Below are 23,804 nucleotides of genomic sequence, written 5' to 3' on the forward strand. Positions count from 1 at the left end.
AGTCTCCCCGGATCTGCCGCTTGTTGGGTCCCTGCTGGAGGAGCAGTGGCCCGACTGTGCCACGGATCACGGTTTATGACAACCCCGAGCTGAGAGCCCGCGCCTGGGCTCCGTCTCTGCAGCCGGCTTCCCCGCTCCGATCCCTGGGAGCTCTGCCGCACTCAGGCACCCCCAGTCTTTGTGTGATCCCGAGGGTCCTGAGACCACACTCTCCCGCGAGGGTTTCACCCCCCCGCTTAGCCACTGGAGCAACGTCCCTCAGCAGAGCCGACTTCTAAAATTTCCGATTTTGTGCTCCGTGGCTCTATCACTTGTTGGTAGCGGCCGACAGAGGCCCCCTCCCCAGCCGTCTATCCTCCCGAATATCGCCTCAGATTCACTTCTCCGCACGTCCTACCTTCCAGAAAGTGGTCGCTTTTCAGGGAGTTGCTGCTATTCTTTTCTTCGATCTCCTGTTGAGTTCATAGGTGTTCAGAATGGTTTGATCCCTATCTAGTTGAATTCCTGGGACCAGACGAAATTTAGGTCTCCTACTCCTCCACCATCTTGCTCCTCCTCCTCGTATATGTTCATTCTTAAGGAGAGCCTCAATCAGTGATCTTTCCAAATTACTCTAATGAAAGCTACAAGATGGGGGCGGGGAGGACTGCTCATACTATTTCTCTATTCCTGAAATTTTCTTTTATTTCCTAACACTTTTCATATGCATAATATATTTGCCTCTGGGCACCTGGCTGGCTCAGTCAGTAAAGCATGTGCCTCTTGATCTTGGGATTCTGAGTTCAAGGCCCATGTTGGGTGTGGAGATTACTTAATGAAATATTTTTAAAAAAAATTATACACACACACACACCTTCATGTAAATCAAGGCCACTGCAAGTCATGGGTCTCATGTAGGCATAACAAAGGGCATGTGGAAATATCAGGTGCGTATTCATGAATTGTGCTTCAGATGTTTAGAGGGAGAGTCTAAAGTTGCACTGCTGAGGTATTTATTTATTTTATTTATTTATTTTTTTATTTTTCATAGATTTTATTTATTTATTCATTAGAGACAGAGAGAGAGAAGCGGAGGGAGAAGCAGGCTCCCAAGGAGCAGGGAGCCCGATGCGGGACTCGATCCCAGGACCCTGAGATCATGACCTGAGCCAAAGGCAGACGCTTAACCATCTGAGCCACCCAGGCGCCCTGCTGTGGTATTTTAATCACAGCCACATACATATCCAAGGAGCAGACTGTGGCGAGAATAACTCAAGTAAATGATGAGTACACATTCATAAAATTGTATGTTGTTTGGTTCCGTCATGGACAAAAATTGTTGCAGATACCTCTCCTGACAGCCTGAAGATGTATTGTTACTGTTTGTTACGAAGTACTGTAATGAAACTATAGACTTGATCTGATAGAAGAAAACAAACATGATTCATTTAGAGTTTTGAAAAAAATGATTACATTTTATTACTTAAAACATAAGTACGATACATTCTGAGTAAAACAGCATCAGTGTAGTGGTTAAACGGGAATACTATACCCTGTACACTGTATTGTGGTTGTTTTGATTAAGTTCTTCTGATCACTGCTCTTTAGTTCCCCAAAATAAGACTAACTGTTCACTCATCTTTGATATACCACTATTTTCATTAAAGGGAGAGGATGACCATCATTTCTCCATTATTTCTATCACATAAGCAATCCCTACTAACCTATCATGAAAATCTCAGTCTCTCAGTCTCAAAGCCTGCTGTTTCATGCTCCTCTGGCAGAGCAGTGGTTTCTGATAATCCATGGCCCTCTGTTATACAGACAAATCTGTAGAAGGGATCCTGAACATATTATTTACATCATTCTTTTACATATATTCTCTGCCCAACCTGTGTACTCATTCAATTCCACAAAACACTGTATGTTAAAATTCAGTGTTCCTTCAGGATATATGGATGTGAATGATCACATTTAATAAAGTAGGCCCTTTATCTTACTGATCTGCTCCCAGAGACCATCATGGTAACACATGAAAAACATGTAATGAAGGTATAACATCAACAAATTCCAAACTTCAGATCAAAAGACATCAATAGTGAGTGATGTAGGCCTTTCAAGGAACCTCAAGTAATAGAAGTATTTTTAAAAGAAACGTTACATTCCTAAAGCTCTCCTTGCTCCACTGACACTCATCTCTGAGTCTTAAAATGATTTTGACTTTTACTTACTGTGAAGAATTTAACATCTGAGGTTGACTAATCTTGGACTAGTTCTCCCTAGTAAAAATTCTCTGATGTATATATAGCGTATTGTGAAAAATGGTTAAATGATTTATGCCATTCATTACATTTCTAAGGTTCCTCTTCAGCATGAATTCTTTGGTGAATCCTGAGGTCACACCATTGTCAAAAGGCCTTGCCACATTCAATACATTTGTATGGCTTCTTTCTAGGATGCGTTCCCTCATGACCCCAAAGGTGTGAACTTTGATAAAAGCCTTACCACACACATTTGTGTGGTTTCTCTCCAGGATGTATATTCTGATGTCTTATGAGGCTTGAATACTGCTTAAAGGCTTTGTCACAGTCATTACATTTGTAAGGTTTCTCTCCGGTATGAATTCTCTGATGAATTGTAAGGTTTGAATTTTGACTAAAGGCCTTGCCACACACATTACATTTATATGGCTTCTCTCCAGTATGGGTTCTCTGATGTCGAGTAAGGCGTGAACACCAGTTAAAGGATTTGCCACACTCATTACATCTGTAAGGTTTCTCTCTTCCATGAATTCTCTGATGATCCCCCAAGCTTGAGCTTTGAATAAAAGCATTATCACGTATGCTAGATTCATAATGTTTCTTTTCACTATGTATTTTCTGATGTCTAGTAAGGTGTATAAGTTGTGTATATGTTTTATCACATTCATTACATTTATAAGGTTTCTCACCAGTATGTTTTTTTTTATGTTTAGTTAGGCTTGAACGCACAGTAAAGGCTTTGCCACATTCATTACATTTGTGAGGTTTCTCACCAGTATGAATTCTCTGATGTTCCACAAGACTTGAACTTTGGATAAAAGCCTTACCACATTCATTACATTTGTATGGTTTTTCTCCAGAATGGATTTTCTGATGTTTCACAAGGCTTGAAATGTGGATAAAAGCCTTGGTGCACACAGTACATTTGTGTGGCTTCTCTCCAGGATGTACATTCTGATGCTTAGTGAGGTGTGAGCATTGCTTAAAAGCCTTGCCACACTCGTTACATTTATAAGGTTTCTCACCAGTATGAATTCTTCGGTGAATCCTGAGGGTAGACCACTGCCTAAAAACCTTGCCACATTCAATACATTTGTATGGTTTCTCTCCAGTATGAATTCTCTCGTGATCCCAAAGATATGAACGTTTGGTAAAACCCTTACCACATTCATTACATTTGTAAGGTTTCTCTCCAGTATGAATTCTCTCATGACGCCAGAGATCTGAACATTTGATAAAAGCCTTACCACATTCATGACATTTGTATGGTTTTTCTCCAGTATGAATTCTCCAATGATTTGTAAGGTGGGAATTTTGATTAAAGACCTTGTCACAGATACTACATTTATACGGTTTCTCTCCCGTATGGATTCTCTGATGTCTTGTGAGGTTTGAGAACTGCTTAAAGGCTTTACCACACTCATTACATTTGTAAGGTCTCTGCTCAGAATGAATTCTCTGATGACTAGTAAGGACTGAATGATGGCTAAAAGTCTTTCCACACTCATTACATTTGTATGGTTTTTCTCTAATTTTTGTTTTCTGGTGCTGTGTGAACAATGAAGGAAACATAAAAACCCTTCCATATTTATTACAAAGGTTGGTTTTGACACTAGGAAGAAATCTTTGAAGTGGCAAAACTGAAGAACAAGTTTTGACAGACTTCTCAACTTGATCACATTCATTAATTTTCTCCTCAGTTTGAAGTCTCTGCAGTTCAACCAGATGTGACTGAAAGCTTAATCCAATTCTATTTTCAAAACATTTTGTATACTTATTTCCTGCATAGACTATATTATTTTTTATTTTTAACAAATTTTTTACTAATGACTTCCCTTGTTTAAAATTTTGATATGCACTTTTTCTTAAAGAAACACTCTGCTTTATAGGTAAATTAATCCAGGATTTGCTGTCTTGTTTACCTTTTCTACCAGGGAGATTTACAGTACCTGTCACAAGCACTCCTTTGGAATTTCTTTCTTCATATCCACACTTACTCTCAAATTCATACATATTTCCCCAAACTTCCCTGAAGTCAAAATCCTCAAGGCCATGGCTTTCATGTCTTCCCAAGACCACTGGTTGGCATAATTCTCTGTTATTAATTTCTTTCTTTGGTAGTAATTCCTTGATCATGAATCTAGCAGAGCTTTCTGAAAGATATAGAAAACCATAGTCTTCAGTAAGTAGAGTTGCAAAATGGATATTACACTAAAAGTAATACATTGAAGAGATAACAACTTCTCAACCAAAGTCTGCAAATGTTTAAGAATGCAAAGTGAATAGAATCCTTTAATAAAAGATGACATGTATTTCAAATTATTTTAAGGGAAACCTACTTTCTTTCTCTGTTTTTTTGTTTGTTTGTTTGTTTTAGAGGGGCAGAGGGTAGCAGAAGGAGGGGCAGAGGGAGAGATATAGAGAATCTTAAGCAGACTCCACACCCAGCACGGAGCCCAATGTGGGGCTCAATCTCACAACCCCGAGATCATGACCTGAGCCAAAATCAAGAGTCAGACACTTAGCTAAGCCACCCAGGTACCCCTGGAAACCTGTTTTCAAACACCCTATGACCAAATCATTCATACTATGTAAATTTACATAAGTTCTGAAAGAAAGTGTATTCTTTGACCACCACACCAAAACACACACCAATTGGCAGTAGACAAATGGGTGTCTCATATTGAAAAGAAAACAGATATTGAGGGGTCTGGGTTGTACAGTTGGTTAAGTGTCTCTTAATTTGGGCTCAGGTCGTGATCTCAGGGTCGTGAGATTGAGCCCCACAAAGGGCTCAGCATGGAGACTGCTTGGGTTTCTCTCTCCCTCTCCCTTACCCCTACCCCCCTTTAAAAAAAAAAAAAAAAAGAAACATATTATACAAATGCATATTTACGGCATAATTATTATATGCAAATAAATGCTGAAGCACAGCTATATATGAAGTAATAAGATTTTTTTTGGACAAATAATCCATTTAAAAATTAATGAGGGGCGCCTGGCTGGCTCAGTCAGTAGAGCATGTGACATACCAGGGTTGTAAGTTTGAGCCCCCTGTTGGGTGTAGAGATTACTTAAAAAAAAAAAAAAAAAAATTTTTTTTTAATTAATAAGATAAATACACGGAAATTATGACTTGTAAAACTAAAGGGGTAATAGGAAAATCAAGAAGAATTTAATACAACATCATTGGAATAACAAAATATTCTGAATATCTACTCTAAAGCTATCTATACTCTATGCAGAATAGGCATTTTGGAACATTAACAATTGGTGAATTGCAGTCATATTCCAAACTAGATGCTAAAATCCATAATCTGTAAATGACAAGTTATTAAATGACATTTTTTAACTAAACCAAGATAAGTCCAACAGGTAAATAATAAGTAACCACAATTACACAAAATTATAGACTGTGGAATTCTAATGATTTCTCACTTAAGGACAAGAGAAAGGACTTATAGTCCAGAAAGAGCACACAAGATGAGAATTGGAAAATATGTTAAGAAAAGCTCCCACATATTCCTAGCAGTCTAAGTTACACACATGTCCACTGGCTTCTGAAATACCAGTTTTCAGATAGTATTATAAAGAACTGGGTAAAAGTAACAGCATGAAAATCACTGAGTATCATAAGTGCATCTCTCCACAAAAACAGCAAGTAAGTTGGCAAAAACTGTCAGAATCAACTTTATCGGAATTCTGGAAACTAAACAAAGGTTTACAGCAAACATGTAGATACTTAAGAAACAGGCAGCTGATCTCAGTTGAAGAGCTTCTGATATTTTAACTTCCCCTGGCCCAATCCCATTCTCTCCAGCATAGGGGCAGCCCATGTTCCTGGTATAGGTCTCCTGTACTGAGAGTGGCAGAAAAGACTTGATTCTCTAAGAACTGCGGCTTTTACTTTGACCTGCCTGGTGGCTCACTGAAAAACTGGCTCAAAAAGTTTTACCTTTACTTTGCTTATTAATTCAAGAGGAGCTATGGGGCTGGGGGGTGGGGGGCGGGCAGCATTTGACAAGCACGTTTAAAGGCAAATGTATTACCAGATGACACTTGGGGCAAAAAGCAGACAAACTGAAAAGCCAGGGAATAAGGGCTGGGGAGTGAAATGCTTTGGGGAATAAGGACTTTGAAAGGCTGCCACACGTTCCTAGGAATCCAAGTCACGCACATGCTCAGGGCTGGATCAGTGCTCAGAAAACATATGAGGCAGCCCTATGCCTCACCTCCTGCTAATCTTCAGGCTCAGCAAAAGCAGAAGGTAAAGGCTAAGGCATCGCTGTAAATTGCCAAGCTGAGTTTCAGATATTCCCAAACATACAGAATCTATGTACAAAGACTAGGAGTTTTTTGCTTTTTGGTTTTTCTGATTCCAGGTGTTTGAGAAGTTCTGTGTTAAATCACTACCTGACCACTAAGCTAACCAGAGACTTTGAGTGGCCACACATGACAAAGAATACAGACTTCACAAATCAACTCCAAAAAATTACTAAATGAAATAAACAACAACTACAATAAGCAGCAACATCTAATGCTGGGATGAGGGTGTGGGTGGGGGAGAATGTGACTTCCAGAGTTGTCATAATCAAAATGTTTAGCTTTAAAGAAAAAAATTATGAGGCATGCAAACTAACAATGATGTATAGCTCATATGCAGGAAAAAAAGCAATTTAACAAAAATTTTCCTGAGGAAGCCCAGATATTGGACTTTGCTAGATAAAGAACTTAAGTTACTATTTTAAATATGCTGAAAGAACTAAAATGAAACCATGTGCAATGAACCAAAGGAAACAATAAGAACAATATTTCCCCAAATAGAGAATCAACAAAGAGACAAAAATTATAAAAAAGAACCAAAAAAGAAATTCTGGAGCTGAAAAGTACAAAAACTAACATGGAAAAAGCCCTAAAGGAGTTTAACACCAAACTCAACAGGCAGAAGAAAGAACTAAGAAACCTGAAGATTAAGTCAACTGAGATTATCCAATCTTAGCAGGAGAAAGAAAAAAGAATGAAGAAAAATGGAGAACAAGAGACCTGTGGGATACCTTCAAGTGTACCAACAAAGATAATGGGAATCCCAGAAAGGACAGAATGAAGTGGGCAGAAAAAAATATTTGAAATAATAAGGCAGAAAAATTCCCAAATTTGATGAAATACACAAATCTATGTATCCAAGGAGTTTGGCAAGCCCCGAGTGAGGTAAACTGAATGAAGCCCACAGTGAAACACTTCATAATCAAACTGTCAAGAGCCAAAGACACAGAATCCTGAAAGCAGCAATGGGCAGTTCCTTTGGTAAAAGATCCTCAATAAAACTACCCACTGATTTCACACCAGAAACCATATGGACAAGGCAATGGGATGACATTTTCATAGTGCTAAAGAGAAGTAACAGTCTACTACAAATTCTATATACTTCAAAACTATCCTTCAAAATAGAGGATAACTTAAGACATTGCCAGAAAAAAACACAAAAACGGAGAGTCCCTTGCTAGTAGATCAGTCCAACAAAAATGATAAAGGGAATGAATGTCTCAGGCTAAAATGAAGGAAGAGACAATAACTCGAATCCACATCAAGAAATAAGTAACAGTAATAAAGACAGTACATAGGTGTGTATAAGGTTGGTATTAATGTATTTTTGGTTTGTCATTCCTCTTTTTCCCTATTGATTTAAAAAACAAAACTAATTTTAAATCTACGTTGATGCCCCAAAGACACAGATGTAGTGAAAAGAAGGGCCATATGCACCCCAACGTTCACAGCAGCAATGTCCGCAATAGCCAAACTGGAAAGAGCTGAGATGCCCTTCAACAGATGAATGGATAAAGAAGATGTGGTCCATATATACAATGGAATATTACTCAGCCATCAGAAAGGATGAATACCCAACTTTTACATCAACATGGATGGGACTGGAGGAGATTATGCTGAGTGAAATAAGTCAAGCAGAGAAAGTCAATTATCATATGGTTTCACTTATTTGTGGAACGTAAGGAATAGTGCGGAGGACCATAGGTGAAGGGAGGGAAAAATGAAGTGGGGGGGAAATCAGAGGGAGAGATGAACCATGAGAGCAACTATGGACTCTGAGGAACAATCTGAGGGTTTTAGAGGGGAGGGGGGTGGGGGGATGGGTCAGCCCAGTGATGGGTATTAAGGAGAGCACGAACTGCATGGAGCACTGGGTGTTATATGAAAACAATGAATCGTGGATCACTACATCAAAAACTAATGATTTATTGTATGGTGACTAACATAACATAATAAAAATAAATCTACGTTGATGGTACACAATATATAGAGATATAATTTTATGACAACAACAGGAGAGAAGGACAGGATATAGAGGAGCCAAGTTTTCATATAATACTTGGAAATATTGTGGGTTCAGGTCTAGGGCAATGCAATATAGTGAATCTAATGAATTTTTTCATTTCCCAGTGGCTGTACTATGAGACAAAATATACTTTAAAAATTTTTATGAGACAAAGGACAATATATACTTAAAAGGATAACTCATTAAGGAATTACAAATATGAACATACACACAAGCGAACCCCAAAATATATGAAACATTTATAGAATTGAAGGGAGAAATAAAAATAGTTCTAGAATAGTGTTTGGAGACTTGCAGACCTCACTTTCAAAAATGGAGAGTACAGCTAGACAGAAGTTCAGTAAGGACACAGATGATTTTAGCCCGACTACAAACCAATGAGTACTGACAGCCATATATAGAGCACTGCACCCAGTAAGAGCAAAATACATTCTTCTCTACGTGCATGTGAAACATTCTCCTGGACAGACCATATATTAGTCCATGAAGCAAGTCTCAACAAATTGAAAAAGAGTGAAATCATACAAATTATTTTCTCCACAAAAGAACAAAACTAGAAAATGAAGAACTGAAGGAAGACTGGAAAGCTAAAAAATACGTGAAAAATTTTAAACACTCTTAAACCAATGGGTCAAAAAAGGTATCACAAGGGAAATTAGAAAATACTTTGAGAGAAAAGAAACAAAACCACAACATAGCAAAGCTTACAGCACAGTGTGGTGTGGACATGCTTATACCCCTGCTGAGAGAAAGCAGTGTTACTGGTGGATCGAGAGACCCACCCCACTCCCCGGTTAGACACTCTCTCCAATGTGCGGCAAAAGCAGAACTGAAGAAACGGCTGGGGGGCCTGAAGAGGCAGAGAGCTCTTGGGCCCCAGATGCTGATGTTTTCCAACCCCAGAAGAAGGTCTCCCAAGTACATAGAATGGGATGGATCCTGGAAAAGGCCTGGTGCCAGGACTGGGGAGGCTTCAACTCTGACCCGTGTGGAATGGGAACAAGAATGGGATGAGGCTAAGGAAGAAAGAGGACCCCTTAAAACCAGCCTCCCAGTGCTCCTTAAGGTCAAGGGACCAAAGAAGTCATAGGGGCATGGGCCTCCTGGCGTAGAGCATGCAACTCCTGATCTCTGGGTTTAGGTTTGAGCCCCACACTGGGTGTAGAGATTACTTAAAAATCTTAAAAAAAAAAAAAAAAAAAAGGTCATAGGGGCATATAATAGAGGGCCACAGGTCATGATAAAGATTTTGCTTTGGTCTTTGCATGAGCTAGAGGTTGGGAGGATGCACTTCCACATGTCTGAAGAAGGGAGTGACAAGGGGAAGGGAAATAAACTTTCCTCTAAGAGCTCGTAAGAAGGAAAAACTCTTCCACTGGGAGAAAGTTGCCCAAACACTATTAACACTCTCTGCCCTTCTGCACTCTTGCCTGTGTTCCCACCCATTTGGCTTTTTCACTGTTTTAACCTTGCTCTCCACAGTCTGGGGCTCTTTCCCTTGCTCCAAAATAAAGATGATATTCAGGTCAGGAAGAGGGATTCCTGCTTATAAAAAGAAAGGAACATGATGTGCTGTGTCTTTTCCAGAATACAATTCCAGCCCTTTGTTCAACTGAGGAGAGAGGATGTTACAGATGTGTCTAGAAAAAATTTTTCACAAACTTGTTCAGTCTCTCCTGAATGCTTAAGGGATATTTTTAAAGCATAGATATCCAGCTCTCTTCCAAGAACTACTGAGTCAAAAGTACAGGGACAAAAGTGGATCTAGAATCAGATATTTTTTAAAGTTTGCCATAACGGGGGCGCCTGCCTCTCTCTCTCTCTCTCTCTCTCTGACTCTCATGAATAAATAAATAAAACATTTAAAAAAATAAATTAAAAAAAATAAAGTTTGCCATAAGGTTTTGTTGTTACTTAGCTTCTGGAAGCGTCACTAATCTAGGGTGGAGTGGGGAGATCATCTGAAGAAAGGGGGAGGTGAAAGTCTAGATGCTGCCTCATAAACTTTTTCATTTCAGAAGGTACAGGGCCTCAATCTCAGTCAAGCAGGGCAGGGGCTCCTAAGAGACTCACTGGGGCAGATCCCGACTTCTGGAGGAACATTATCCTCACCCAGGGAGACCAGGTTCCTGTAGTTCTCCACCATCACGTCCCTGTACAAGGCCCTCTGAGCAGGGTCCAGGCACTCCCACTCCTCCTCAGAGAATTCTATGGCCACGTCCCTGAATGTTATGCGTCCCTGAAATGAAAAACACATTTCACCAAGGAACCTTGGGGAGAATTCTCATGTTCACACAAAATGTGAGCAGGAAAGGGATGTCAGGATTGATTCAACTGAAATGAATGTTTGGACATCATTTTGAGCACGAATAGATAATTGTGAGCAATTTATATATCCCTAATTTTGTTTTATTATGTTTTTCCATCAGAGGATATCAGATCTACTAAAACACTGTAGATTTCCCATTTTTGTGGAAAATAAAAGAACTATATAAACGAAAAATGTTTGACACACGGTTGTTTATGTGGACATGGTATATATTATGTTCTCTACACTAGTGACAGTTCTACACACCTAGAGGATCTAGAGCACAAGAGGCATCTTCAGGTGTGACAAATTATCTGCAAAAATATAAATTACATGTTTCCATTTAAAGTCAGACATTTAACCATTATGGAGTTGATTAGCCAAATGGAGTTTATTCTACTAAAAAAAGAAACCCCAATTCATGAGGAGGAACTTTACTAATGTTGTACGTTAATTTAACAGATTAAGTAGGACACAGATTGATCACAGCAGATCTTGGAAGAAATACTGGATGATTAAAAATCATGGCAAACTGGACATTTAAAAACCTGTTATTGAGCAAGACCATTCCACCAAGCATCACAATCCATAGTGAGCACTGGAAGCATTTCCACCACAGGTGAGACTGAGGCCCGTGGGCTAGCCAGGCTCCTGCCAGTCAGCATTGCATGGTACGCCTGAGGCCCGACTAGGTGGCGAGACACCCCTTCCCATTAGCAGTTGTACCAGGACCTCTATTTGCAAGACATTTCCCAGCCTATGTGAAGAGAAAACTTGACTGAAAGACAGAACAAAGAGATCAAAGACTGACAAGCGTAATTCTTACTGGAAGATGTGACATAAAGACCTCAGTGATTTAGAAATTCAAAGCAATTCAAATGCAGAAGAAACGTGGGATTTAAAAGGCAAAAAAAATCTCCATCATGTTGAGGAGAAATAATTTTGAGAAGAAAAAATGGAGAGCCTTGCCAAATGACACAGGAACCTGTTAATGTGTGTGTGTTACATGAAATTTTTCAATCAATGAAATAAACAGCTACGAGATATACACTAAAAAGCCAAATCAAAGAGATAATTTTAAACAAACAAAGGAGTACTAAATGGAACACAGTACTTTGAGATTATGCTAGGTGAGTTCTTCCAAAGTAAGATCAGAAAGCAGAGGGCAAGAAGGATTTAGGTTTCACTGCAAAACACTGATAATATAAGAAAGACACAAGCCTGTATGTAAAGAATTAAACTACAAAATATAAGATGGCTCCTAAAAATATATCAAAGGAAAACAGCAAAATATGAAAAACCATGTTTTATTCCACAAAAATAATGAAAGTTACAAGTAGGTAGAAAATGGAAATACAAGGGATTGTCCTTTCCCCCCCAGTTTTCAAAACACAAAGAGATTACGGTACCAAGTTTTGCTTACATGGGGCGGGGAGGGGGGGGGAGGTGGGAATCTCACGTGTTGTTTTGGGACAGGGTACTTTGCAGCTTTAGGAGACCACATCGGACAGAATCTGTCCTTGTATAATGCACTGTCCTTGACCCGGTAATCACAGGTCAAGAGAAATCCTCAGACATCTGCAGAGAGGTCAGTCTGCTCATACACAGCCACTGTGGCATTCTTTATATCAGTGAGAAATGGGAAAGTCCCACGTGTCTTCACTAAGAGAATGCTCCAGTGAGGATTGAAGAGCAAGCTGTGTCTGTGTTTATTAACATGAAAACAACCTCTAGACATGCTGTGTACATTTTTTAAACTTGCAGAATAAAATGTTACAACAAACTTCATTGAGGAGTTTCTTCTAAAATTTTATAACAACGTGTAAATGCATTTTTACAAGGTTTGGACTGACTCTTGCCACAGAACTGACAACAGTGGTTCCCCACTGAGACAAATGGGGGAGGACACGACAGGGAGGGGCGTCCCCTTCCTATTACATCTTAGTGCCTAAGCTGCTGCTTTGTTAGGAGTTTAATCAGTCAATCAATACATCTATTCATACATGACTTACTCATGTGATTTTGGAAATAAAAGAGATAATAATACTTAAAAATAATGGTGGAACCAGAATTTGGCTACAGCATCTCTGAGGGCAAAGAGTAAGTTCTACGCTACACATCTTGGCTACATTACGACCATTTTTACCTAAAACATCTGCTGCACAAGAGCTGCTACAGGAATGCCATGGTCAATGTGGGACAGATGTGCTGAGAATGATTTTTAAAACCTCTTACCGTTGGCTATTTAGGTTGATTCCATATTTTAAAGCCAATTATGGAGTAAAACATCCTATTGATACCTACTTCTGAACTTTATTCTAAATCATTAGTATTTTAGAACCAGAAACACCATGGTTCACTTGTTTATCTCTGAATGCATTATAAAGTCAGGCAGAGCTGATTTCCTCTTATCGAGCTTGTTTTCCAGAATTTTCCAACTATTCCTACACATTAATACATGACTCCCACAAGTAGCTTCTTTGATCCTGGCTACAGAGAGCTGACAGTGCATCCAGATGTGGCCCCTAAAACAATCCCTGCTGCCCAACCATACCCACCCACACCTGTCTCCAATCCACGCCTGGTGTAAAGCCCATCAGGATGCGCCCGGGGTGGGGGGGCGAAGGGGGGCTCCTCACAGGCTCCACGTCACTGGGTCACCATGAGATGGAATCTAAGTGGAGAGGAGAGGGACTGAGGGAAGACCTGGGGGAATGTGGACAGACACAGCTCAGGCGGGACACTTCAGAGATCAGCGAGTCCAACAAGGGCACAGCAGGAATGAGAGAGAGAAAATCAACCAAGAATATGACTTTACCTGACAAAAAGCCATTCCTGACTCCTCCCTTTCCTCTTCCAGGCTTCTTTCTCAGACAAGATCAGTCTTGAGAATTCAATCCTAAAGGTCAAGAATCTGCAGTTTAATGCTTAGAATCAATCTACGTCCTTCCTGCACCACAACCTCACACAGGGAGACCTCTCCGTGTGGAAACGACAGTCCTCTGCTGCCCACTGCCACAGCAGGGGGGCTCAGGGACAGTGAACTCCTCCAGACACCAACAAGTGAGTGTCCCCACCCCTTTCTTCAGAACTGGCTCCCACCCTGGTGAAGCCCCCCCCCCCCACTGCAGCAGTGGGGACCTGGGCTGGACCCGACATTCCCCCCCAGGTCAGAGACCCGCCCTGATCACACCCACGCAGAGCAGGGCCCCCTCACCTCTCCCTCAGAAACGGAGGACCCAGAGCCTTGCTGCTCAATGCTGGATACACATCAGAAGCACCTGGGACACTTTAACTGCTACTGAGGCTGGGCCCTATCCGCCCTTGACCACTGGAAGGGGACTCTCTGGGAGGCCCACAAGAGCTGTATCTGCAATCCAGTGTGAGGCTGGCTGCAGCACACCTCCCACCTTCTGGCTCTGCTCGCCCCTGGGGCCTTGCTGTCATGAGTATCCAGCCAGTGGAAGGGGAAGGAGCAGAAAGAAATATGCAGAGCAGGCAAAAGGGACCAGAACTGAGGGTGAGGGAGTAGATGGAATGTTAAAGGGAGTGGTGGTGGGAGGACAGAAGCCAGAGAAGGCAGCCACTGAGGGGTGGTATCAGAACAAAGACCCAAGGAAAGAAGAGACTTTGCCACCTGCATGTGAGAGGCCAGAGACTTCTAGGCAGGACACCCATGTGAAGACCCTGGGGTAGTGGCATTTTGGGCTCCGGAAAGGGCAGGGAGGCCTGTACGGCTGGAGCCAGGTGAGTGGAGGAGAGTTGGAGGAGGTAAGATCAGAGAGTATTAAAGGAAGCAGATCAGAAAGTTCCAAAGCAGATTAGAATTCTTCAAGCTTTTCCCCTATACCTGAGAAGACTTTTGGAAACCATGTATTCCCTTATCCATTTTGAGTAAACATCTAATTTTTATTTCTTTTGTCCTAAGTTAAAACACTAATAAGTAATGGGTCTTGTATACTTTGCAAACATGCCAAGATGCCCAGCTAGGCTGCAGGAAATACAGGGTCGCCCTATATGCGGAGGCAGACTGCAGGGGACACTTTTGGAGGAGTTTGGGGGGTCACTGCTGGACATATTAAGGTGAAGACGCCAGACTGTTGTCCCAGCAGAGATGCTGAGGCAGCTGGATACAGGACCCTGGTTTCAGGGAAGAGGTCTGGAGGTCTGGGTGGAGCGGTGAAAGGAGACATCAGTGTTCAGAGTCATGAGATGGAGTGACGTGGAAAGGCAGGAGGTGGAGACAGAAGAGAAGGGGTTCAGGGACTAAGCCTAGGGGTGCTCCCACAGAGACCAGGGAGTTAGGGGAAACAGGCACGGGAAGTAGACACATGAACAGGGAGAAGAAAATTAAAACAGGTAACTGGAAGATAGATTTACTTTTAAAAAAGTAGTGTGATGTGGAAGCCAAGAGAAAATGCTTCAGGAAGAGGGAGCCCAGCTCGCTATAGCTAGGACCAGCGTGGTAAGAGCACACCAATTCCTGGACTGAGAAGTGGGGAGGTCCCCAGTGACTCAGACATGGAAAGTCTCAGCGGCATGGTGGATATGAAAGTGAGAACTGGGGGTGCCTGGGTGGTTCAGTCGGTTAAGTGTCTGCCTTTGGCTGAGGTCATGATCTCAGGGTCCTAGGATTGAGCCCCATGTAATGCTCCCTGCTCAGTGGGGAGTCTGTTTCTCCCTCTCCTTCTGCCCTTCCCCCTGCCCATGCACTCTTCTCTCTCTCTCGAATAAATAAATAAAATCTTAAAAAAAAAAAAACAAAACTGGAAGCAAGATCTAAAGCAGAGTATAAGCATGTGTTTAGTGTATTCTGCTCTGAAATGGAGCATAAGAAACAGCACTTACCAGAGCGGGAAATGTAGCTAATAGAGGATGTTTTATTTTAAAGAGGTGAGAATGTAGTAAAAGGCTCTTTTTTTTTTGTGGATTCTTTTTAAGATGAGACATTACCATATGTATATGGTGAACAAAGTGACTGCCTAGAGGTAAGGTAAGAATTGATGAGCAGTGGCAGTGTGCAAAAGATCCCGAGACTGTTGTACTGTTCGACCTTACCGCCCCTCGCTGCTGTTCCCAGAGACCCACTTCCAGCAAGCCTGCCCCAGTGAAAACACCCACCACCTGGGCCCCAGTCCCCCACTGTCTCCCTTCTTGACTCAGACACTCCTGCAAGTTCCCATGGTGTTTGTTCTACAATCCCAGTGGACACCCCACATTCTTAAAGGACAGAACCTCCTAATCACCTATACACTGCCGAAGAATCCCACACTGAGTTCCTAACACCAATCTTTCGTTTTGGCAGGAAGACACCCACCACCCCAGGATCCGATATGTTCCTTCTTGGAGACTATCTAAACTCAGATACCTCCATAATGTCCTAATATAAGTGTAATGTCTGAAATGATGTACATACTCCAGCAAGACTCAGGTATCTACTAATGAAATGCCCCAAAATGTCATTTGTAGCCCACAAAACACGTGTGATACTTTCAATAATGCTTTGCTTGTAATAATGAGATCCCCGACCAAAACCACTACAGATTACCCCCCAAATGGTGACACTTTCCCTTCAACCCCTTCTGGGTCCTAAGAGACCCCACAGAAGTCAACCACATAAACACCAGATGGGGCTTCTTGGATCCACCCCTCAGGATCCAGGCACAAAGTGCCCCACAGCTGTCAGTTCGGCTGCTGACAACTAGACAGCTCACTCCCTCCTTGTAAACGGACTCAGCTAAAGGGAGCAGTGGCCTCTTCATCACAGCACCTGGCTGGGCAGCCAGTGTCCAATGTCTGGTCAATGCGGGAAAGAGAAGCCTGTTCCTCCCCTCAAATTGGACCAACTCTGGAAAGTCACCCCACCTCCAGAGCTCTCTGCTGTAGCCACACAGTGGAGTCTGGATTTTTGTCCTGAGGGCAGCAGGAAGCCAATGAAGGGATTAAAGCCAGGGGATCCCTTCCCTGCTGTTTGTCCATCTGCTGTCACCCACTGCCCCCCTTTCTGTCCCAGCACCACCTCTGTCTGGCTGTCACGGCTCCAGTTCTATTCCTTCCCCCACAATCTCAGTCTGATGGATCTGCTCCTTGCTATCCCACTCCTACCACCGGTTAAGGTCTCTCTCGTCCCGTGTGCTACCCTTCACCTCTCTGGAGACACCTTTTAATCTGGATTTCTCAATTTTCTTCTCCTTCTACTTTTCTCTGGTTCACTCCACTCTTACTGTCTCTCCACATCCACCTGCTCTACCCAGTTCTACCCTCCCTTCCTTCCTTTCTCTCACACGTAGTCTCTCATTCTGTCAGACTGCCTCTGCTTCGCCCCACACCCTCACACTCACAGGTACGGGACAAAAACGTTCTTTGCCTGGGAAGAACACTTTCCAGTAGGGCTTCAGGAATGGAAACACACGATGACAAGCAGAAGCATGTGGTTTGCGCGGAAGAAACCCCTAAGGCGGCGAGTACAAAGGAGGCAAGGAGGGCCGGCTCCGGAGGTCGCGCAGGTGGAGGGGGCGTCAGGAGAGGGTCGGTGCCTGCAGAGCCCCAAGGCCACGGAGATGTGGCGTCGGGGTCTGCACGAGCGCCTCCGCCCTGGGGGCCACCGAGGGAAGACTTCACACAGCGTGGCTGAGAGGGGGAAGGGGCCGGAGCGTGGCGGGAGTCCTGGAAGGGTTTTCAGAGGAAAAAGACCGCAATCGCTGTCTCCCTGGACGGAAGGCGCTTACCCGCCTCAGCAACTTTAACTCGATAAAGACGTGGACCCCCGGACCCGCAGCGGAGCTCCCAGGCCTGCAATATCTGATGGTGCTGCCGGGAATCATTGGGCGCGGGAAGCGGTTTTATCTATGAGGCAAGCCCAAACTCCGGGTGTTGCGGATCGGAGCCCTGGGGCGAGGGTAGGGTCCCACAAAGGCCAGTGTTGAACCAAAAATCTGACACTGACTCACCTGACTGTGCCCTTCACTCAGCTTCCGGGTCTGCAGGGTACTGCGCATGCGCGGCGTGCTGCGGGGGGCGGGGGGAACGGGCCGTGGACGGTGGCCTGGACTGGACAGAAGGGGCGTGGCCGACGTAGGAGCGGGGTCTGGACCTGGGTCCCGCCTCTGAACATTTCCTGCCCTTTCAGCCCAGAGGTACCTTACTCTCAGCTTTTCAGTTTGTTTGAATCTCTTTGGGGTCTCGTGGACCGAACAGTCTCCTGGCTATTTTTTTAATTTTTAATTTTATTTATTTACTCGACAGAGAGAGACACAGTGAGAGAGGGAACACAAGCAGGGGGAGTGGGAGAGGGAGAAGCAGGCTTCCCGCGGAGCAGAGAGCCCGATGCGGGGCTCGATCCCAGGACCCTGGGATCACGACCTGAGCCGAAGGCAGACGCTTAACGACTGAGCCGCCCAGGCGCCCCTCTCCTGGCTATTTTAAATTAATGTTTCAAACAACTTAGTTGTGAGTGCCGCTTATATTAGAAGCTGAGATGTTTTCCTGTTAAACTGAAATCTCAGCGGGCGGTGTTGGGGAATATAATTAAAAACAAAATCGTCTCCCAACCCAGCAATCCTCTCCACAAAGGTAGTAGAGGAAAAAAAAACAGTTTCATAAGTGAATAAGCATTAAACCAGAATGTGATGTGCATCACAGGCAATCTTGAGAGATCGCAGAAATGAATTTCACCCTGTCATAAAAGACAAGAGGATACGAAGGATTACATACATGTTCTCAAGATAGATCATAACTGGTTCTCAAAAAGACATGACAGCACCATTTGCCACACATAGCTCATCCTAACATCACCAGGTAATCTGGGTGGCCATTTGTGTTAGCTAATTGGCTTTAACCAGAGGGAAAACAAACTTCTCGTATCTCTATGACAGGAGGGAGTTTTGTCACTCAGAGCAAGGCACCTGCTGAGTTAGGCGCCGATCCTCCCACAGGAATTGCAAGATAAATATACTATTTCCTTTGATGTTTACATTTCAAAGAGATGGCTCCCAGATCCTTGAGCAAACATTCCTGAGTTACAGTGTTGGCGAGAGCCTTATTTAGCTTTTCAAAGACGTAGATATATTTCAAACAGGAAGACAAAGAACTTAAAAGTTTTCTAAGGGAAATGCTCTAGGAAAAGGGAGGAAGAAAAGTCTCTGCTTTTTTTTTTTTCCAAGAGAGAGACCTCTTTTCTTTCTCTCATTTTTAGTTTATATTTTCCCTTACAGAAACAATATGCATTCATTCACTAAAGCAATATTGTTTTAATATTTTTCCTTAAGGGAGGAAGAAAAGTCTCTTTGCTTTTTTTTTTTTCCCAAGAGAGAGACCTCTTTTCTTTCTCTCATTTTTAGTTTATATTTTTCCTTACAGAAACAATATGCATTCATTCACTAAAGCAATATTGTTTTAACATCTGCGATGTGCTCACAAGAATGGTAGTGTGCACTACATCTCAGGAACTGTGCTGGGAATGTCACATAAATTATGTGAGTTAATTCTTGTAATACCGTGGGAGTTGGGTTTTATATATCCATTTTCCTCAGGAGGATTTAGGTGCTGGGCTTTTCCCTATCTGGGGGTGGAGATTCTCTGTGTCTCTTTTGTTTCCCTATGACTGATCATTAAAATGGTCTTCATGTGACGGTAGCTCAATATACACGGAAGAAAAGGAAGCAAAGGAGTGGTGGGATTAGTGGTTCTGAGGGATTTTCTGATGGTTCGTTCATTTGTGCTCATGTATTTTGTTTTTAACATGTGGAGTGACCAGCGGGGCCCCCAGGAGTTGGAGACATCATGCTTTGAGGAATTCCCTATACATAGGTTATAACCAAAAGAACAAATTTTCACTTACCAAATTTTAAGGACTTTTGCTCTCCTTTATGTGTATCTGGGTATCCAGAAAATGTGTGCCAGTCCTGGATGGGCAGCCAGAGGACCTGCCCTGAACTAAGTTCTCTAAGCAGTTCTCAGGAGGTAGGACCTCAGGGTGGTTGTGGATGGGAGGAGTGCAAGAGGAAAATTCTGTATCTAAGAGGTTATTTGAGAGAGTGCCTGGTCTCACCGTTCTGTTAAACCCTGGGGACCCCAGCTAGGCAGAAGAGATTGCCTTCCAGGGTGCAGATTCTGGAGGCAGCTGAGCTCTGTGTGCATACTTGTGTAAGGCCAAAAGTATGACATAGAATTCTAAGAAATTTTGAGAGGAGCAGCTTTAGCGAGGACCTGGGAGGGCTTCATACGTTTATATAGCATGGGGTAGTTGTGGGCACCTAGTGCCAGCCTCTGTGTGGTCCTAGAGACACATGGATTGTGGGAGGTGCTGCATTCAGGCCCTGAGAGGCCGCTGACTTCTCTGTGTGCATGCTCAAGGGTTTGGATAGGAAGGAAGAGGCAGAATGGGGGAGAGTAGGGGAGATCAAGTACCCCCAGGGACAGCGCGGGATGGTAGTAGGACTGGTTTGTGCTACATACTCATGTCCAGGCAGGGTTCTGCCACTTCTTTGGGTCTTCATTCTCTTGTGCAGGCTCCCTTATACATGTAAAAAAAATCAATAAAATGTGTCTGCTTTTCTCCTGTGAATCTTAGGTCAGTTTAATGCTTTTTTTATGATTTTATTTATTTATTTGACAGAGACAGCATGAGAGAGGGAACACAAGCAGGGGGTGTGGGAGAGGGAGAAGCAGGCTTCCCGCTGAGCAGGGATGCAGGGCTCGATCCCAGGACCCTGGGATCATGACCTGAGCTGAAGGCAGACGCTTAACGACTGAGCCACCCAAGCGCCCCATGCCAGTTTGATTCTTAAGCCCGGCCAGAGACTCAAGAGGGAAGGAGAGAATTTCCCCCTCCTACAGAACAATGCTTGTTAGAATGACTTAACTAAACTTTACTTAAGTTTCTCTCCTTCCCAAAAGCTCAGAATTTAGACCTCTTGAGCACTGTAATTAAGAACAACCCCACCATTATAACAGCCCCTCCCAAGAATAGGCAACTTCAAGGTAAAACATTCTCTGATCAGTTACAGGTCTTGCCACGGGCTCATCCATTCTCCTCTTTTTTTCTAGACCTGTTTACCCCTGAAACAAAGGAAGATCACTTTTCTGTCTGGCTTTGGAGACATTTGTAGATGTGGTTGGAACGTTTTCCCTAATATAATAATCCTCTCAAATAAAACCTCTCCATACCTAAGTTTGAATTTTTTTTTAATTCGCGAGTGGTAAATATTTTAGTTGATTTATCTGGGTTAGAAAGTGTTTATTCTCTGTATTTGTGTCAGAGGGTTTAATATATATTCATTAGGTCAAACTAGTTCCTGTGTTTTTCATATTTTTGAATCTTTAATAAGTGGCACCTGTTTTTAACTGATATTACAGGGAGACATATCAAAATATTCCTGTAAATGAGGATATATCCTTTTTTAATTTCTTTTGAATATATGTATTTTGCTCTCTTGACAATTTTACAAGCAACAAAATTCATAAACAAAATAGATTCACGACTCTCACAATTAACTTCTCTACTGTTCTGGGTTTAATTTAAAGTTCCACCATCAGCTTATTTCTTTGCTTGGGATTATGGAAGTCCATGGGGAAACTTCTTTCTTGCCAACACGCATGGTATAGGGAAGGAAAAATAATTTTCCATCTACTCTTCTGAGTTCTTGGCTGAGACCCCTGTAATAAAAGATAGATTAACAGGAGAAAAACAAACAGATGTTTATGAACACGTATATCTCATATATACACGGGAGAGACCCAGAGAAAACCTAAGTAACTCCCCAGGTGGCCTAAAGCCACCTACTGAAATACCACCTTCCACTAAAGACAAAAGAAAGATGGGGCAAAGTCAACTATGAAGACTTGACCAAAGAAAGCTGCGTAAACAAAAGTAAAACTTGTCAGGCTTTTGATAAAATTTGTGTGTAGAGTCATCCTTCTCTTCCCCTATAGAGAGGGAGACACCTGTAAAAATAGAGCTTTCTGTTAAATGTAATTCTCCTTACAAAAGGGTAACTTGTCTATGGTTAAGTGAATAATTTATATCTCCATATTATTATTTATCCACATACATATTCTTTATCTCATGATTTTTTAAAAGATTTTATTTATTTGTCAGAGAGTGAGCACAAGCAGGGGGGAGTGGCAGACGGAGAAGCAGGCTCCCCGCTGAGCAAGGAGCCTGATGCGGAACTCAGGACTCAATCCCAGGACCCCTGGATCATGATCTGAGCTGAAAGCAGATGCTTAACCAACTGAGCCACTGAGGTGTCCATATATATATATATATGTCGATATAGATAGATAGATATTCTAAAGCTTTATTTTTTAAAAAACCTAAATAAATACCCTAGATATATTGCAAGATTATTTTTTGGTGAAAATAAACTGAAATGTCTTTTAAGGACTATATATTTTACGGGCTTTGTTATCCACATATGCCAGAACATTCAGAAATAGAAAACAGAAAACCACTAAAATATACTACATTTACAAAAAAGTAATCTCTACACCCAATATGGCGCTCGAACTCAGGCTGGCAAAATCAAGAGTTGATTGCTCTACCGACTGAGCCAGCCGGGCTCCCCGCTAAAATTTTTAAATAAAAAACATGCTTTCTAATTATCTTCAGAGTGATTCTAAATTTGAAATTGTTATATTTAGAAATTACGACTTAACCGTATTGTGATGCCAACAGTGTTTATCTCAAATGCATTTGAGTATAATTCATCTCAAGTGTGGAACAACATAATAAGTATAAAAACAGCCATGCAATTTAATCTTTTTTTAAAGTTACTGATTTTTTTAAAAAGATTTTATTTATTTATTTGACAGAGAGAGACAGCGCGAGAGAGGGAACACAAGCAGGGGGAGTGGGAGAGGGAGAAGCAGGCTTCCTGCGGAGCAGGGAGCCCCATGTGGGGCAGAGATCATAGGACCCTGGGATCATGACCTGAGCCACCCAGGTGCCCCTAAAGTTACTGATTTTTTAAAAGTAATATATTATTACACGTCTTAGCCCTCCTAGTCCCACACCTCAGGTCTTGTCCCTGGGAAAGTCTCTGGAACACCACAGGGTTGAGTCTCCGACTCCCAGGTGAATGGAAAGTAGAAACGGAAATGATGCTCTGGGCGCACTAATGAGACTGCACATTCCGCCCAGGCAGGATTTGCATTTCACGTTCTAGCATGCATCGCCTACACATATTCCAGTTTTTTTTTTTTTTTTAAAGATTTTATTTATTTATTTGAGACAGAGAGAATGAGAGAGAGAGAGCACATGAGAGGGGGGAGTGTCAGAGGGAGAAGCAGGCTCCCCGCCGAGCAGGGAGCCCGATGCGGGACTCGATCCAGGGACTCCAGGATCATGACCTGAGCCGAAGGCAGTCGCTTAACCAACTGAGCCACCCAGGCGCCCCACATATTCCAGTTTTTGTTTCGTTACGTTGCCACTGTGTTCCAGGATCCAGCCACCGCCCACATCCACCTCGCACCGAGGTCCCAGCTCCCAGATGGCGGAGCTGCTCCAACTTCTCTGGCGGGACTTACGGATTTTGACTTGAACCGTTTTCAACTGTGAAGAGGGTAACATCTTACTCTCCAATGTAAGCGGCGCCCACAAAACTCTCAGCTTTTACCTTAAAATTGAAACATTAACTTGAAAAAGAAAGCAGTGCTGCTGCCCAGGAGAAGAAACAGGACGCAAGCATGCCTAAACCCTGAAAGCCCGGGAGCGAATCCCAGGTCCCGCCCCCGCACCGGCCCAGCCCAAGCCTGACCTCACCCCCCCGACGCCTCGTCTCCATGGTTACCGCCAGCCCCCGAGGCCTCGCCTCCCCCTCCCGCCGTCCTTTCGCAGGCTTGCTTTTGCTCCGCGCCCCGCCCAGGCCCCGCCTCTTCCCTCTGCGCGCGCGCAGTTGTCTGCAGA

At 42.8% G+C, this 23,804-nt stretch overlaps 1 protein-coding gene and 1 long non-coding RNA gene across 2 annotated transcripts; one reads left to right on the forward strand and one right to left on the reverse strand.

The window, feature by feature from the left end:
* Positions 1-1,426: 1,426 nt before the first annotated feature.
* Positions 1,427-17,758, reverse strand: LOC118525524 (uncharacterized). The gene is made up of 3 exons (XM_036076333.2): positions 17,626-17,758; positions 10,663-10,828; positions 1,427-4,393 (listed from the first exon to the last, which is right to left on the reverse strand). Exons 1-3 carry the CDS (start codon positions 17,719-17,721, stop codon positions 2,481-2,483), a joined length of 2,175 nt encoding a protein of 724 aa, XP_035932226.2. The 5' UTR covers positions 17,722-17,758; the 3' UTR covers positions 1,427-2,480.
* Positions 13,792-21,063, forward strand: LOC144380291 (uncharacterized). The gene is made up of 3 exons (XR_013444342.1): positions 13,792-13,960; positions 15,839-18,033; positions 20,945-21,063. It is a non-coding gene; the product is annotated as an uncharacterized LOC144380291 (long non-coding RNA).
* The last annotated feature ends 2,741 nt before the right edge of the window (positions 21,064-23,804 follow it).

The sequence above is a fragment of the Halichoerus grypus genome, chromosome 15 (assembly GCF_964656455.1).
Source record: "Halichoerus grypus chromosome 15, mHalGry1.hap1.1, whole genome shotgun sequence".
NCBI lineage: Eukaryota > Metazoa > Chordata > Mammalia > Carnivora > Phocidae > Halichoerus > Halichoerus grypus.

Coding starts and splice junctions, on each gene's coding strand:
- LOC118525524 (XM_036076333.2), bottom strand. CDS start 17,721: ATGATTCCCGGCAGCACCATCAGATATTGCAGGCCTGGGAGCTCCGCT. Junction 10,829..17,625: donor AGTTAAAGTTGCTGAGGCGG/GTAAGCGCCTTC, acceptor TTTTCATTTCAG/GGACGCATAACATTCAGGGA. Junction 4,394..10,662: donor AGAAGTCGGGATCTGCCCCA/GTGAGTCTCTTA, acceptor TATATCTTTCAG/AAAGCTCTGCTAGATTCATG.